The 13,631-nt window shown below is 43.1% G+C and overlaps 1 protein-coding gene across 1 annotated transcript in view; it reads right to left on the bottom strand.

Moving 5' to 3' along the window:
* Positions 1-474: 474 nt before the first annotated feature.
* The window catches only part of LOC147881301 (casein kinase 1-like protein 12), a 33,949-nt gene continuing 20,792 nt past the window's right edge, over positions 475-13,631 (bottom strand). Inside the window, exons 5-14 of the mRNA XM_087402250.1 lie at positions 5,124-5,219; positions 4,839-4,909; positions 3,183-3,244; positions 3,018-3,081; positions 2,830-2,914; positions 2,606-2,732; positions 2,224-2,306; positions 1,997-2,078; positions 1,654-1,814; positions 475-1,395 (exon numbers count right to left, since the gene is read on the bottom strand). Coding sequence (XP_087258376.1) covers positions 1,093-1,395; positions 1,654-1,814; positions 1,997-2,078; positions 2,224-2,306; positions 2,606-2,732; positions 2,830-2,914; positions 3,018-3,081; positions 3,183-3,244; positions 4,839-4,909; positions 5,124-5,219 — 1,134 coding nt within the window. The 3' untranslated portion in view covers positions 475-1,092. The remainder of the gene's footprint in view (positions 1,396-1,653; positions 1,815-1,996; positions 2,079-2,223; positions 2,307-2,605; positions 2,733-2,829; positions 2,915-3,017; positions 3,082-3,182; positions 3,245-4,838; positions 4,910-5,123; positions 5,220-13,631) is intronic.

The following is a 13,631-nucleotide window of genomic DNA, read 5'->3' as shown; positions in this document are numbered from 1 at the left end:
CATCTTATTGTTGCATATCCAAATCGATGATTTATTTGCTCAGATCTCAAGCACCAACATTTGACATGTCATTTGTTGAGTGTAGACAGTTTATGAGAAAATATGAAAACACAATTGGGCAGGGCATTCAACCTTAGTGCAAGTTCATTACTGCTCAGATCTCAAGCACCAACATTTTAACAAGAAAATATGAAAACACAATTGGGCGGGGTATTCAACCTTCCTGCAAGTTTATTACTGCGTAGACACGATAATATTAAAGAGCACAGTTAACAGAAACATCCAAACCTTAAAAAAGACCTTCATCCCATAAAGAAATGAAGGGACAAGCACAGTCCACAAAATTCCAGCTATTTCCAAATGAGATACTTTGTAGCAGCTGCAAGCGGCTACATCCAAGACAGCATATAGCTTTATGCATGCATTCAAGGCACTCTTCACTATAATATAATAAACACAAGGATCATAACAATCAAACCAAAGTCTTTGAAATCCTTACATGCCCTGTACCACCTCTTTCCAAATTCATTACCAAGGTCAGTACCAGCATTTAACAGTTTTTGTAGTGTCAGAAAATTCTCAGCTGCCCAAGTGCAGCCCAAACTTAAAATCAGTGATTTATGATAGGAGCATCAACTTCTAAAGCACTGCTATATAGAAGGCCCTGTTGGAGGCAGGGACACTGTTAGTAGATATTTGTCTAAATAGGAAGTTAAGAGATATTAAACTTCAACGACCTCCAACAGGACAGTAATTTCTTGCTGTTGCAGAACAAACAGCTTTGCTGTAGCCTTCGAATCAATGGCAGATGCATTACCATAGTTGAGTGACAGTAATGGCAACATGAGCCACTGTCAGGCCTCTGAATTCATCGACTCACCTAGAAAATGTACAAAAGCTCCTCCTTGGGTTCCGAGCTCAATCCCTTGGTTTTCAAGTTAGTAGGCATCCCAAGGAAAATTGTCCATGTATGCACTTCAAAGGAAAAAGTTGAAGAAATTGCAGCCAGCCAACCAAACAACCTGCTATTCCAATCTGTGTGAAACTAGACAACAGTACAACTTTCATGAATCACAACCAAACACACACTTGTCAGTGCCTTGGTTCCTTCTCAAAAGAAAGAGACTCAATACCCCTGACAACCGCTTCATATTGCTTCATGTTTGGGAGATTCCGCGTAGAGATTGTTCGCTTTGGATCAGAAGAGCTCACAACAGAGCTTCGTTGAGCAGATGGAGTCCTCAGACTGGTTGGAGCCATCTTGCTTGCCAATGAACGAGATGGCTCCACAGCCTCAGCTGGTAAAGTTGGCGGATTGCTTGACACAACTGCCCTCCTAGAAGAGCTCCCAGCTCGAGTGAAATTCGACATGCGCAAACGTGGAGGGTCTTCTACCTGTGAGAAACATTTATACGAGACAGTCTTCACATACATACAAGGTCATCACAAACAAGACTGGGTCTGTAAAAATAATAGAATGATAACAAAGCCTGCTCTGGAATAGTGAAGGACACACGACCATTAAAATCAAGAATTTATTAGAGATATAGCTGAATGTTACTAGACTAAATCACACTGATAGAGCAATCAAATATTACAATGGAAAGATAAGGGTAGCTTACTTCAGTCAGTTCATATTTTCAAGAAACTTACCATCTCCTTAGAAATCCCCCCTTCCTCTACTCCACCAGCCCTCTGCTTGTACCCATCACTTGCACCAGCTCCAACATTTGCTGCAGATGCCCTCCTGCTGCGTGCCAGCTCTGCACTGTTTGGATTCCAAAGAGCCTCCCTTAAATCTCTTGCTTCCTGACCTGTTAGGTCAAAAACAATGTGCATGGTACAGTCAGTACACAAGCTTGAAACCTTTCTTTGAAAGCTTCAATTTCCAGAGAGCTTACCCGAGAAAAGAAAAGTACCAGCAGGTCCCTTCTCATATAAAACAGTGATTGCAGAATAAAAATCATCCAAGATCAGATGAAAGTATTAACTATACCTGGAGCCCTTTCAATCGCAGCAGCTGTACCAACTATACCTGCTGTTGTTGGCACACCATTGCTTGGACCTGCAGGTCCAGCCTGTGGAGTCGCATTACATATTTAGCACGAAGACCAAAAAACAAGGGTTTCTAAAATAACATTTCAATAAAAAGAACTAAGTAAAAGAGATGTTGAAAGATGCATTGTCAAATTAGTAAACCTAACGTGAGAATACTAGACATACCAGTGGCCGATGTGGTCCACCAGCAATTTGAGTCTGCTGATACTTCAATATCGTCCAATCAAATACATAATCAAACTGAAAACCTGGACATTGCTTGATACCACAATTTCATGCATTAGACATCGTTCAAGTCCTCAAACTAAAGAAATAACATACTAAAAAAACGCAGACATCATAGCACCATGGCCATTGGTCTCCATCGTTCATGCTCATTAATAGCGTCACCCCTGAAGGGGAGCAGTTGGAGCTTGGCTTATGTCATATGGGTTTCCTTCTGTGTGTAAGCCATTTGGCCAACTGTGCGCAGGTGAACCCGAGAGAGAGAGAGAGAGAGAGAGAGAGAGATTACTATCAGGCAAGAGCTTTGGTTATTAAAACATACCCTCTCGAATGAAAAGATCACGGAATATCCTCTTTAAATATGCATAGTCAGGTTTATCATCAAATCGCAAAGATCGACAATAGTGGAAGTAGGATGCAAATTCTGAAGGGTAGGTCTTGCACAGAGCCTACATAAAAATTACATTCAAAATGGTGAGTCCATAAAATGCCATCTTGTCACTACATTAAGCACCCGAAATACCCAATTCACTGGGCAGTATTCACCTCAATAGACGTCGACATTTTCTTTTCACTTATCCTCTCGTACTTCTGCTTCTTTGTGCCTGCCTTCAACCCTTGCCAAGGAAGGCTGGTGTAATTCATATCAACAAATTTTGGAGTCATGGACACCCTCACACATTATTCAACACATATAAAATAGAAACAAAGGTACCAAAGTTCAAAAGCCTTACCTTCCCCTTAGAAAGTACATAAGAACGTATCCAAGAGATTCAAGGTCATCTCTGCGGCTTTGCTCTGAAGTTGCATATCAGACAGCATTAGGTTAGCTGAGCTATCATCCCCTGCTGAACTAAGTAATCCTGCGATATTGAAAAATGGTAGTGACCACAACTTACCAATGCCAAGATGTGTGTTTATACTAGCATATCGAGCAGTGCCAGTAAGATTCTTGTTTTCTCTGTACAGCAACCCAAGAAACATCAATCTAAGAAAGAGGTTTTGAAGCCCCAACCCCCATTGCCTTTCTTCTCATGCCCTTTCTCTATCTATCCAGATGTTACTCAGAGAAATCTTGGCCTTTGGCACAGAGGAGACAACAGTCAGTCCTTTTTTTGGGAAAATCTTACAAAGTTCCGCTCCGACTGTCAAATCAAATGGATTTAACCTTCCTGCAGAGAATTGCAAAATAGTTCCAACACAGTCTAGTCACAAGAGCTACTGCTGCACATCAGAAAAACACAAGATGCCCCCAGGATCCACAGCTGCAGCTCACCAAAAATTAGCAAGGGGAACACAAGAAAGATGTCACACAGAGAAGAAGACAGATGCAAGAATAAAAGCCAAGACAGGTGCCTTAATAGTCAGATAAAAGCCACGTTGAATAGGAAAACGGTCGATGGATATGCCAACAACAAAAAACTGATTGACAGAAGTTGAACAAGAGAATTTGCAAGTGTAACTGATTAATTGCTGAATGCCCTTTAAACAGGATGGAAGAAATGCAGACAACAGTGAAAACTTTAATGCAGAGAATACAGGCTAAAAGCAACAGTGACCATTCAAAAGGTAAAACTAGCCGCACTAGGAAATGCCAAAGCAACGGAAAGTAGCAAAAGATGCTGTTAAGGAACAAAAAATGCAGGCAGTAGAATATAAAAGGAAAATATAAGGCGTAAGCAAATAATATCAACAAATTCACAGCTTGCAAGAGACTGGCACGAAACAAAGGAAAAGAGCCCTTAATCTCATCATAGTGGAGATATAAAAAAAGCAATTAAGACTAGACCTTTAAAATTTCCTTCCACATACCATGTACGCAGCACAATATCAGAGCCAAAATAGGATAAGCAGAACCATTCCGTGCTGGAGTTCCAGGAAGCCAAATCAAGATAGAAGATCTAGAGCATACAAGCCATTTAAAGGGGCAATCCGTACAGAATAGCTCGAGACAGCAAGGAAAAACACACATCAAAGAGGGCAAGGCAACAACAGGAAAAAATGAAGAGGAGGAGCAATGTACATAGGGGCTCCAAACCCATAGGATCAAAGTCTAGAACAAGGAGGATCTACATATTGGTAGAGGTTGGCACTAGAAACGTGCAAATACGAAAGAACAAAAGCTCCCATGGTAGCCACATTTTAGAAAAAAAAGGCTTACATATATGGGAAAGACTTCGAGGGGATTGCATGCTACATTAAGAATGTAGGGTAACAGTCAGCAACAGTAATGGAGAAGTCCTACACAATTAGTAAATACAGCTACAATCCACAAAAGGGTATGACAAAACATTATGGCAGCATGCCATTTTGCATCTCCACCTATGCATCCAATGGAGATATATCCAACGCAAAGCCCCTCCTACACTTGACCAGGGGAATCGGAGAATTCTCTACACAAGGCATGTTAATTTTGACAGAATCTTTCAATGGAAAGTGGCTCCAACCACGCAACGGTGACAAAAAAGGGAAAAGGACCTCTTATGGACAAAGGAGATGAACATTAACTATGGGAAGGCAAAAAATGGCAGATTATTTCAAAATTAGAATCCAACCTGTATGGTATGTGTTGATGTGTAGAAGGATCACGATATTTTTTGGCAAGGCCAAAATCAATTATGTATACCTGCAAAAGAAAAAACATTGAAAATGAAAAGGATAAACCTAAAAATACACATCATGCTTGCATTTAAAGACAGTTATGCAAGGATTAAAAATCTGGATACACCCCATAGCACATTGAACATGATATAGACACATTACTATACAACCACTAAAAAATTGACTAGATACAAAGCCCTTACTATCTATTTTCATATCCCATTTCATTTAATACACACCTGGTTGGCTCGTCTTCCAAGGCCCATAAGAAAATTGTCAGGCTTAATGTCTCTATGCAAGAAACTTTTTGAGTGTACATATTCCACTCGATTTATCTACATGCAAACAAGAAAACATCAATCAATGTCAAAACAAGTCCGAGCAAAGCAACAATATTATGACCACCCAAGTATAGTTGTAAATGACACCTAAATCCCCAAAAGGCTTATGAAATATGCAACTACCTTGACAAACTTCAAAAGACACCATGAAACATGCAAAAAAACCTAAGTGATAAGCTGTTGATGCAAGAATGCAATACTGCCACAACCAACATTAAACAATTAACAAATTACAACCCAATCTTTTACTGGAATACGAGGGCATGGTATAGCACTTCTCCGAAAACCTTGATATGCATAGTTAAAGAACGAAAACTGCACATGAGAATTAGAAAGCATGGGCATTAATTTTCCTTTTTTATCATGCATGTCCTTGATGATATTTGATCCATAAGTCTCAAGACAAGTTCTGGCCTTCCCAATAAAGAGTTGAGAAACAAAAGCCTTGTATAAAAGATAAACCAAATAATGAATCAGTCGAGGGCTATATTGTTAGCTCCCGAACTCGATCAAATGGTTGAACAGTACAATCAAAAGCCACCCCTACCCTTCATTATGCATCGGGTTGGCTCCCATCTTCACCCATAGTATTTGTTTCCTTGAGAGGAACTTGGGCTCTGATACCATTGTTGGATGTGAGGAGCAATGGAAGAAAGCTGGAATGCAAGAGAGGAGACCCTTAAAGTAATGGAGTGTACTTGCAAATAGATAATGAGAAAAAACAAATGAGGGCCTAGTGTCCTAGGTGGACCAAGTGTCCTACGTAAATGTACTAGGACTAGGAGTCTTAATTGGCCTACAAGACCATACCAAGGCTAAGTGGATACGAGAGTGTCTTGTTTTAGCAAAACTGAATATATAATTAGATACCAAGGAGCCAAGTTGCAAAATGACTTCGGCACTTCATCAGCTTCTTCATTTTATTTATGTCTCATAACTTGCACAACCCCCTCCGTACAACCGCACCATACAATCTTGCAGGAGCTCCTATTGCAGTTCAGCATCGCCACTGGGCTTCTTCTTGTGCTGCCACAGCTTGTCATTGCAGCAAATTTCTCAGCTCTAAGTTGTTCAGATCTGCCACAACAAGCTTCACCCTTTGCACCACTTTCTGCTAGTTGAATGCACTGCCACACTCGTGGTACTGTCTGCTGACTGTCCCCCGACCTAGCAATTCTGCTCCAGCAGCTTCAAAACTACTTCCAAGCAGTCCAGCACCAAGTCACAACTGATAGTTCCTACTCTGTGCTGTTCGTCTGTACAGGCTGCTAGAGGGTGCTCCGGCTGTCCATACACAGATGCAACAGCAGTCTGCAGCTTTTCGACCTATTTCATCCTCACTCCCTACTGTACAGACAGTCATATGGGCACGTGATTTCTTGACACATGTCATCCGTACAGCTCCTGCAAGGTGTCCGTACAGTTTTTGACTGTAAGCAATCCGTACCTTAGAAATTTTTGCAAGTTCTATGCACAATCTTGGTTCTATTGTTAGTCAACTTTAGCAAAAGGCTTGTTTACGTTCCCATTCACTGTTTCAAATTTGCATTTGTAGATTAGTCAACAGAGTTAACTTTGGAGTTGCCAAAATTGTCAAAAATTGTGGTTTCTGAGTACATCATTGCAGTCACATTTGAACATTTCAGTAACATATATGGTTTTCTTTGGATTTGGCGGCTTTTGCCAAATTTGTATTTAGATTTGCAAGGCCTTGATCCCCAGCTTCTTCATATTGGACTGTCGAAAATTGGGGCATTTGCTCTCATTGCCTTGCATTGGCCGTTGTGAAGATCCTTTTTGAGCATTTGAGTAATCTTGAGCAGATTTTGCCCTTGATTTGTGGCTGGACAGTGTTTTCTTGGTCAGATACTTGCAAACACATTTTGGGGACAAATTTGTGCATTCGGCTCAGTGTTGAGAAGCCAATTGAGCATTCACAATTGCAGACAAATTGCTATCAATTTTTGCTTGCCATTTGCAGATTTGCAGTCGACAGGGTGTCATTGCAGTGATAGCCATAAGGCTTTAACATTTGCATAGTACTTTCTTTTTTGGAGATTTTGCAATGGCAAACAATGATTTGCTTGGAACGCTTTCAGCTGAGGACAAGCTTCATAGCACCAACTATCCCATGTAGTCAGACATGGAGCACCACTTGTTGCAACAATATTTGGGGTATTGTTGCAAGATCAAATAATAGACCGGCCTCTCGGCCGAGGCACAGGCACCAATTGCCACCACCCCACTATGTATGGTGCTATCGTTGCTACTTCTGGTTCATCTACCTCTGCTACCTAGGTGCATCTAGCTCCTCCCATGCAAAATCAAATTCGAAAGGGATCAGAGGGATGCCCTTGATTGCTTTGTCTTGCAAGAGGTTCACTACACCTCATATTTGGTCTTGCAAGACAAGCAAGGCTACATGGGATAATTTGCCTGATCTTCGTTAGATTTGAAATGAGGCCAAGGTTGCCTTTTTGCGCAGGCAATTGAACACTGTTAAAATGGATGAACGGGACAGCATGGATGCCTACCTCAGAAAAGTCAAGGACTTTACAAAGCAGCTCATCAATGTTGATGAGACTGTGCCAGATTTTGAGGTGGTTTCCACGACTACCTAATTCTTATCAAGGCCCCAACAACTACACCTTCGACCAGCTTGTTACCTTGATCTGCAGGAGGACCAGAGCTGCTCAAATAGGGATGCCTCCATCAATGGAGACCAAGCCTTTGCCACGGATCACAAAGGCAAAGGAAAGGGAGGCCAGAATCCCAAACCTTCTTCTAATACCTCATCTTCTTCTACCCCAGCTAATGGGAAGAAGGAAAAGTGCTGCAACTATTGGAGGAAGCACGGAGATGACATCTCTCAGTGTCGGAAGCCCATTGCTTCGGAGAAGTAACATCAAGGTCTCGCAATGACAAATGCTCCTCTTACACCTCTCTACAATGGCAATATCACAATGCACAAGAAATTATCAATCACCAAACGGATATAAGTTCAAAGCTTTGTGAAAAGCCTCAAACTTTGAATAAGAATGCATTTGATAGCATGGAATGGATGGATGCCATGAGAGCTGAACTTGATTTCATTCAACAAAATGGCACATGGGAGTGGGAGTTGTGCGACTTGCCTCCAAGCAAGTGTGCCATCAGCACTAAGTCGGTCTGCAAGTTAAAGCGGAAAGCTGATGGCAGCGTGGACTACAAAGCCCGCCATGTTTCGAGACCTTTTGTTCCCACCTCACGCATCAAGACCATTCGGTGTGTCACAGCCATTGCATCACAAAGGCATTGGGAGGTCCACCAACTTGACATTAAGACAATTTTCCTTCACGGTGATTTGATTAAGTCAGTCTATACCAACCAACATCCTGGTTTTGAGATTGAAGGTTCTGAAATAAGGTATGCAGGCTGAAAAAGGAGGCAGCATGGTATGCCAATATACATTTACAGTTGTTATGCAGGTAGGGCGAGGCACACCTTTCTACAGAAATGGGACAAGGCCCACAAGGAGGGGAAGTGGGCTGCCTCGGCGGGCATCGGTGGTGCCCCTAGAGGGGGACAGGTTCTATGAGATTCCGAGCACAGACCCTAACCTGCACTACGTGGAACTGTAATGGTGTGTGGAGACACTAGAATGATGAGGATTGACTTTGGCTATGCTAATATGTCGTTCGGTAATTTGACCCAGTAGAGGGACTACATATGCATTTGGCAGCATTGCAAAAGTCAAGGTCATGACTTTCAACACCAACAATACTCAGATCCCAAATTCACCACGAAATCAATAGTGCAAGCTCGTTGGACTAGACAACACGCTTCACGAGAGAGATTCAAAAGACAGCTTCTACGCACAAATCTAGCATGTGAACACGAAGTCGCTCTTGTTTGATTCTTTAGTATGACTGTTGGGGTAAAGGCACATTGCCTACCCTTATATTAAAGAATTAAAGTTAGGACACCTATGACTGTCTTAAGACAGTCATAGGGTAAACCTAATCCTAATAAAACTTAAGTGAGTTTGTGGTGTGACTCACTCATCTCTTCACACCCGCAATAGTGTGTCTCTCACTCTCACTCTCTTGCTCTCTTCCCACTTTACTTCCCTCTCAACTGGTATCAGAGCTCTCCTCTCCCTAGCTTCCTCCTCTCCCTAGCTTTCTCTCCCTTTTCCGTACGGACGTACGGGCAGCGCCGTACGACCGTACGTCGTCCGTACAGTTGTACGGACGAACTGCGACAGCAGCAGGCGGGCGGTGCAGACCAGTCGACGGCGCGGGAGCTGAACGGCGACGGCGCGGTGCAGTTCAGGGTAGTCGAGGCGCGGTGCAGTTCAGGGCGCAGGCGGCGTTTTTTGCGCAGGCGGCGCATTTGGCAGATAGCTGCAGCTCCTGGTAACCAGCACTGTGTGGGCTGTGTCGAGGGCAGCTCCAGGGCGGCCTGCATCAGGCAGTGGTACAGAGCGGCGAACCTACACCAAGGACTGCCGTACAGTCGTACGGATTTCCGTACAGCTGTACGGACGACGCCGCCACACCCACAGGAAGCTACACAGTCTTTTGTTCTCGATCTGTGTACAGCAGGGAGGTACACATTCTTGGGATCTTTGTCCAAAATTTTTTTTGGGGAAGTGTGCTGCTGCAAGGACACAAGTACAGCAGGACAGCCGGAGTTTCTATGCATTTACTGAGGAAAAATCTCAGTTTTGGGTGAAATTATCAAAGGGCTTTTGCCTAGATGTGTTTGCAGTCTATGCCTTAAGGCAGTGTGTAGCCAGGGAGCACACATTTGCTTTATTTCCGCAGTGCATTTGGTGACATTTGTTGCAGGTCACATTCTTTGTACACACTCTGAAAATCTCAGTTGAGCCACGCTTGGTCAGGGCGCATCGAGTTTACTCGGTCCCTAACTGCCCATCGTTGACAGTGCTCAAAAGATTTTCTTCTGGGTGTTTGTACTTTGTGGTTTGTGTTGTTACTGAGTACACAGAGGCAGTCTATGCTTTGCACATTGTCAGGTACAAGAGTCAGAGAGATTTTCATATTGCTTGCTACCTCATTGTTGAGGTGTTCTCCACTTGATTCAGGTGTCAGATCAAGGGGCTTCTGCCCGGACTTTGTTTGATTGCACTTGGGTCACCAACAGAGATCTTCAGATGCATTTTCTCCCCTTGGTATAAGGGTGATTGCTTGGGATTTATCCCATTTACTGTTGCAGGTTTTGTAACAGGCTGAAGAGTCATTTACTGTTTTTGGGGTGTTAGTCAAGTATTTTCTGCAATTTGAGACAGTGACATACCTCATCTGAGGTGGGAGAAGTGATCAGTACAGTCAGTACAGTCAGTACAGCAGTGTTTACAGCAGTCTGAGTGGTTTTGTCAGATAATTATGCACTGTTAAGCTCTTGTTGAGCAGCAGCAGCAGTCTGAAATTACTGTTTTTTATGCCTCTTTGAGCTCAGAACAGTTTGTCAGAAGGTACAGTACTTGCAGGGACATTTACTGTTTTGCTGCAGATTTTACTGACAGTAAAAACAGCACTTTTGAGAGTGCTACTGGCTCTTGAATAGAGCAGACTTTTCTGAGAAATCAGAACTTTATTATTCAGTCTTTTTACTTCCAGGGAGTCAGGTACTTTCCTCATCTGATATGGCATCAGGAGGAGGTGATTCTTCAATTCTGAACATAAAGAAACTGGAAGGAGCACATAACTATGCATTATGGGCAGAACAGTGCTTGAATGTTCTTCTGTTAAAGAAGATTGCTAAGCCCATAAGGGTAAAGGGTGTCAAGCCATCTGATATGGCAGCTGATGATTGGGAAGAGCTTGATTTGTCTGCGAGGGCAGCTATTATGCTCACTATTTCAGACACTCTTGTGTTCAATGTACAGGCTGAAAAGACCTCTTATGGTCTATGGCAGAGACTAGAGGAATTGTATGCCCAAAAGAGCTCAGCCAGTAAGGTTTATTGGCTGAAGAAGCTGGTCGATCTTCGCATGAAGGAAGGTACAGCTATGACCTCACACTTGAGTGAGTTCAATGCTATCTTTACACAGCTGATTGCACAGGGGTTGAATCTTGATGAGGAGTTCAAGGCCACTTTCTTGTTGTGTACCCTCCCTGAGAGTTGGGACACTTTCAAGACCACCCTGTCTAATTCGAATATTACTCTTATGTATGCTGATGTAGAGAGCTCTCTTCTTATGGAGGAGATGAGCAGGAAGAATAATGCGGGCAGCAAGTCTTCAAATGCTTTGCAGGTACAGGATAGAGGCAGGACTCAGCAGAAGGGGAAATCTGCTAGTAAGTCCAAATCCCGCTGTCAGTCCCGTGGCAAAAAGGACATTGAATGCTTTTATTGTGGCAAGAAGGGACATGTGAAGTCGAAGTGCTTCAAGTTCATACGGGATCAGAAAGCCAAGAAGGCTGAATCACAGGATGCAGGAAATGCAAGCAAAGGCAAAGGCAAGGCCACGCTAGTTGAATTAGATGCAGTGAATGTTGCAGCAGAGGACAGTGACAGTGACATACATGATGTTTTATGCTCTTCTGCTGTAATAGCACATGCTTTGGTTATTGATGGCCATGACATGCACACCTGGCTCTTGGATTCAGGTGCCTCTTTTCATGTTACACCTCACAGGGAGTGGTTTACTTCCTACACAGGTACTCATGGAGTTGTTCATCTTGGGAACAACTATGCATGTCAAATTGCAGGGATTGGCAGTATAAAGATAGTATTTCCTGATGGACAGTCATTATGCTTGATGGTGTTCGCCATGTGCCGGAAATCAAGAAAAATCTCATTAGCACTGGCTTATTAGATGACAGTGGTTACCACACCACATTTGGGGATTCCAAATGGGTGATTACTGATGGCCAGACAGTAGTGGCTGAGGGTTTTAAGAGTGATACCTTGTACCCTCTTTATGTTTCCAGTGTCGGTAATCATGTTGTTACCATAACCGAGCTGCCAAAGGTTTCATTGTGGCATAGCCGGTTGGGACACATGTCTGTTAAAGGAATGAAAGAACTATCACGTTTGGGTTATCTGCCGTCTCTTTCATTTTCAGATTTGCCTACTTGTGATCATTGCATATTTGGCAAGCATTCTGTGACTCCTCATAAGAGGAGGACTCCCCAGAATAGAGCACCACTTGATCTAGTGCACACTGATTTGTGTGAGATGCCACAGTTATCACTAGGGGGTGCCAAATATTTTATTACTTTCATTGATGATGCTACACGTAAGGTGTGGGTCTATTTCTTGAAGCATAAGGGAGATGCCCTAAATGCTTTCAAGAGGTTTGTCGCTCAGGTTGAAAATCGGACAGGTCGTAGGCTGAAATGCCTCAGATCCGATAATGGGGGTGAGTATGTGTCACATGCTTTTGTGCAGTTTTGCCAAGCTAAGGGCATCAAACAGGAACTCACAGCCCCTCATAATGCATCTCAAAATGGTGCAAGTGAGCGGATGAATCGAACTGTTCAGGAGAAGGTTCGATGTATGTTGTCTTATGCTGCATTACCCCATGGCTTTTGGGCAGAAGCCGTGCAAACAGCAATTCACATTATTAACAGGTCACCAAATAAGGCTTTGGAGTTGAAAGTGCCAGAGGAGGTGTGGTCTGGCAAGCCACCCTCATATAAGCACTTACGGGTATTTGGCTGCGAGTGCTTTGCTCATGTACGCAAAGATCTACGCACCAAACTGGATCCAAAGTCTATCAGATGCATCTTTATGGGATATGGTGATGAAGGTGAAATGGGGTACAGATTATGGGATCCCGTTAAACGGAAGATTACACGCAGCAATGATGTCATCTTTAAAGAAGATAGTGTACACAAGGAACCTGTGCAACCTGTGGAATACAGGAGGGTTATTTATGATGATGTTGGACAGCACAGATTGCCCATTTATATGCAGCAGCAGGCTGCTGCAGATCACCCTGTTCAAGAGGGTATACAGGCTGAAAATCAGCCAGAAAATTTTGCCAATAATGCACCACTGGATGTGCCAACAGATGGGGCTGTAGAACAGCCAGATACGGTGGTACAGCCACCTGTTATGCATGAAGAACAGGCTGGACAGCAGCCTAATCCGGAACAGTTTGTTAGGAGGAGCACCCGTGCACAACGGCCTCCTGCCAGGTTTGTTCCAGGAGCCAATAATGTGGCTGATTTTATCATGCTAACAGATTGTGGTGAGCCTTCCAGCTTCAAGGAAGCTATGGGAAGATCAGAGAAAAAGAAGTGGGAGAAAGCCATGCAGTCAGAAATGGACTCTCTACTTCAGAATGATACATGGGACTTGGTGCAGTTACCTGCAGGCAGAAAAGTTTTGCCATGTAAGTGGGTTTACAAAGTCAAAGTGGATTCCAATGCTTTACCGAGGTATAAGGCC

The sequence above is a fragment of the Dipteris shenzhenensis genome, chromosome 31 (assembly GCF_047967505.1).
Source record: "Dipteris shenzhenensis isolate YYH24624 ecotype China chromosome 31, Dip_SZ_1.0, whole genome shotgun sequence".
Lineage (NCBI taxonomy): Eukaryota > Viridiplantae > Streptophyta > Polypodiopsida > Gleicheniales > Dipteridaceae > Dipteris > Dipteris shenzhenensis.
This window is presented reverse-complemented; position numbering and strand designations above follow the sequence as displayed.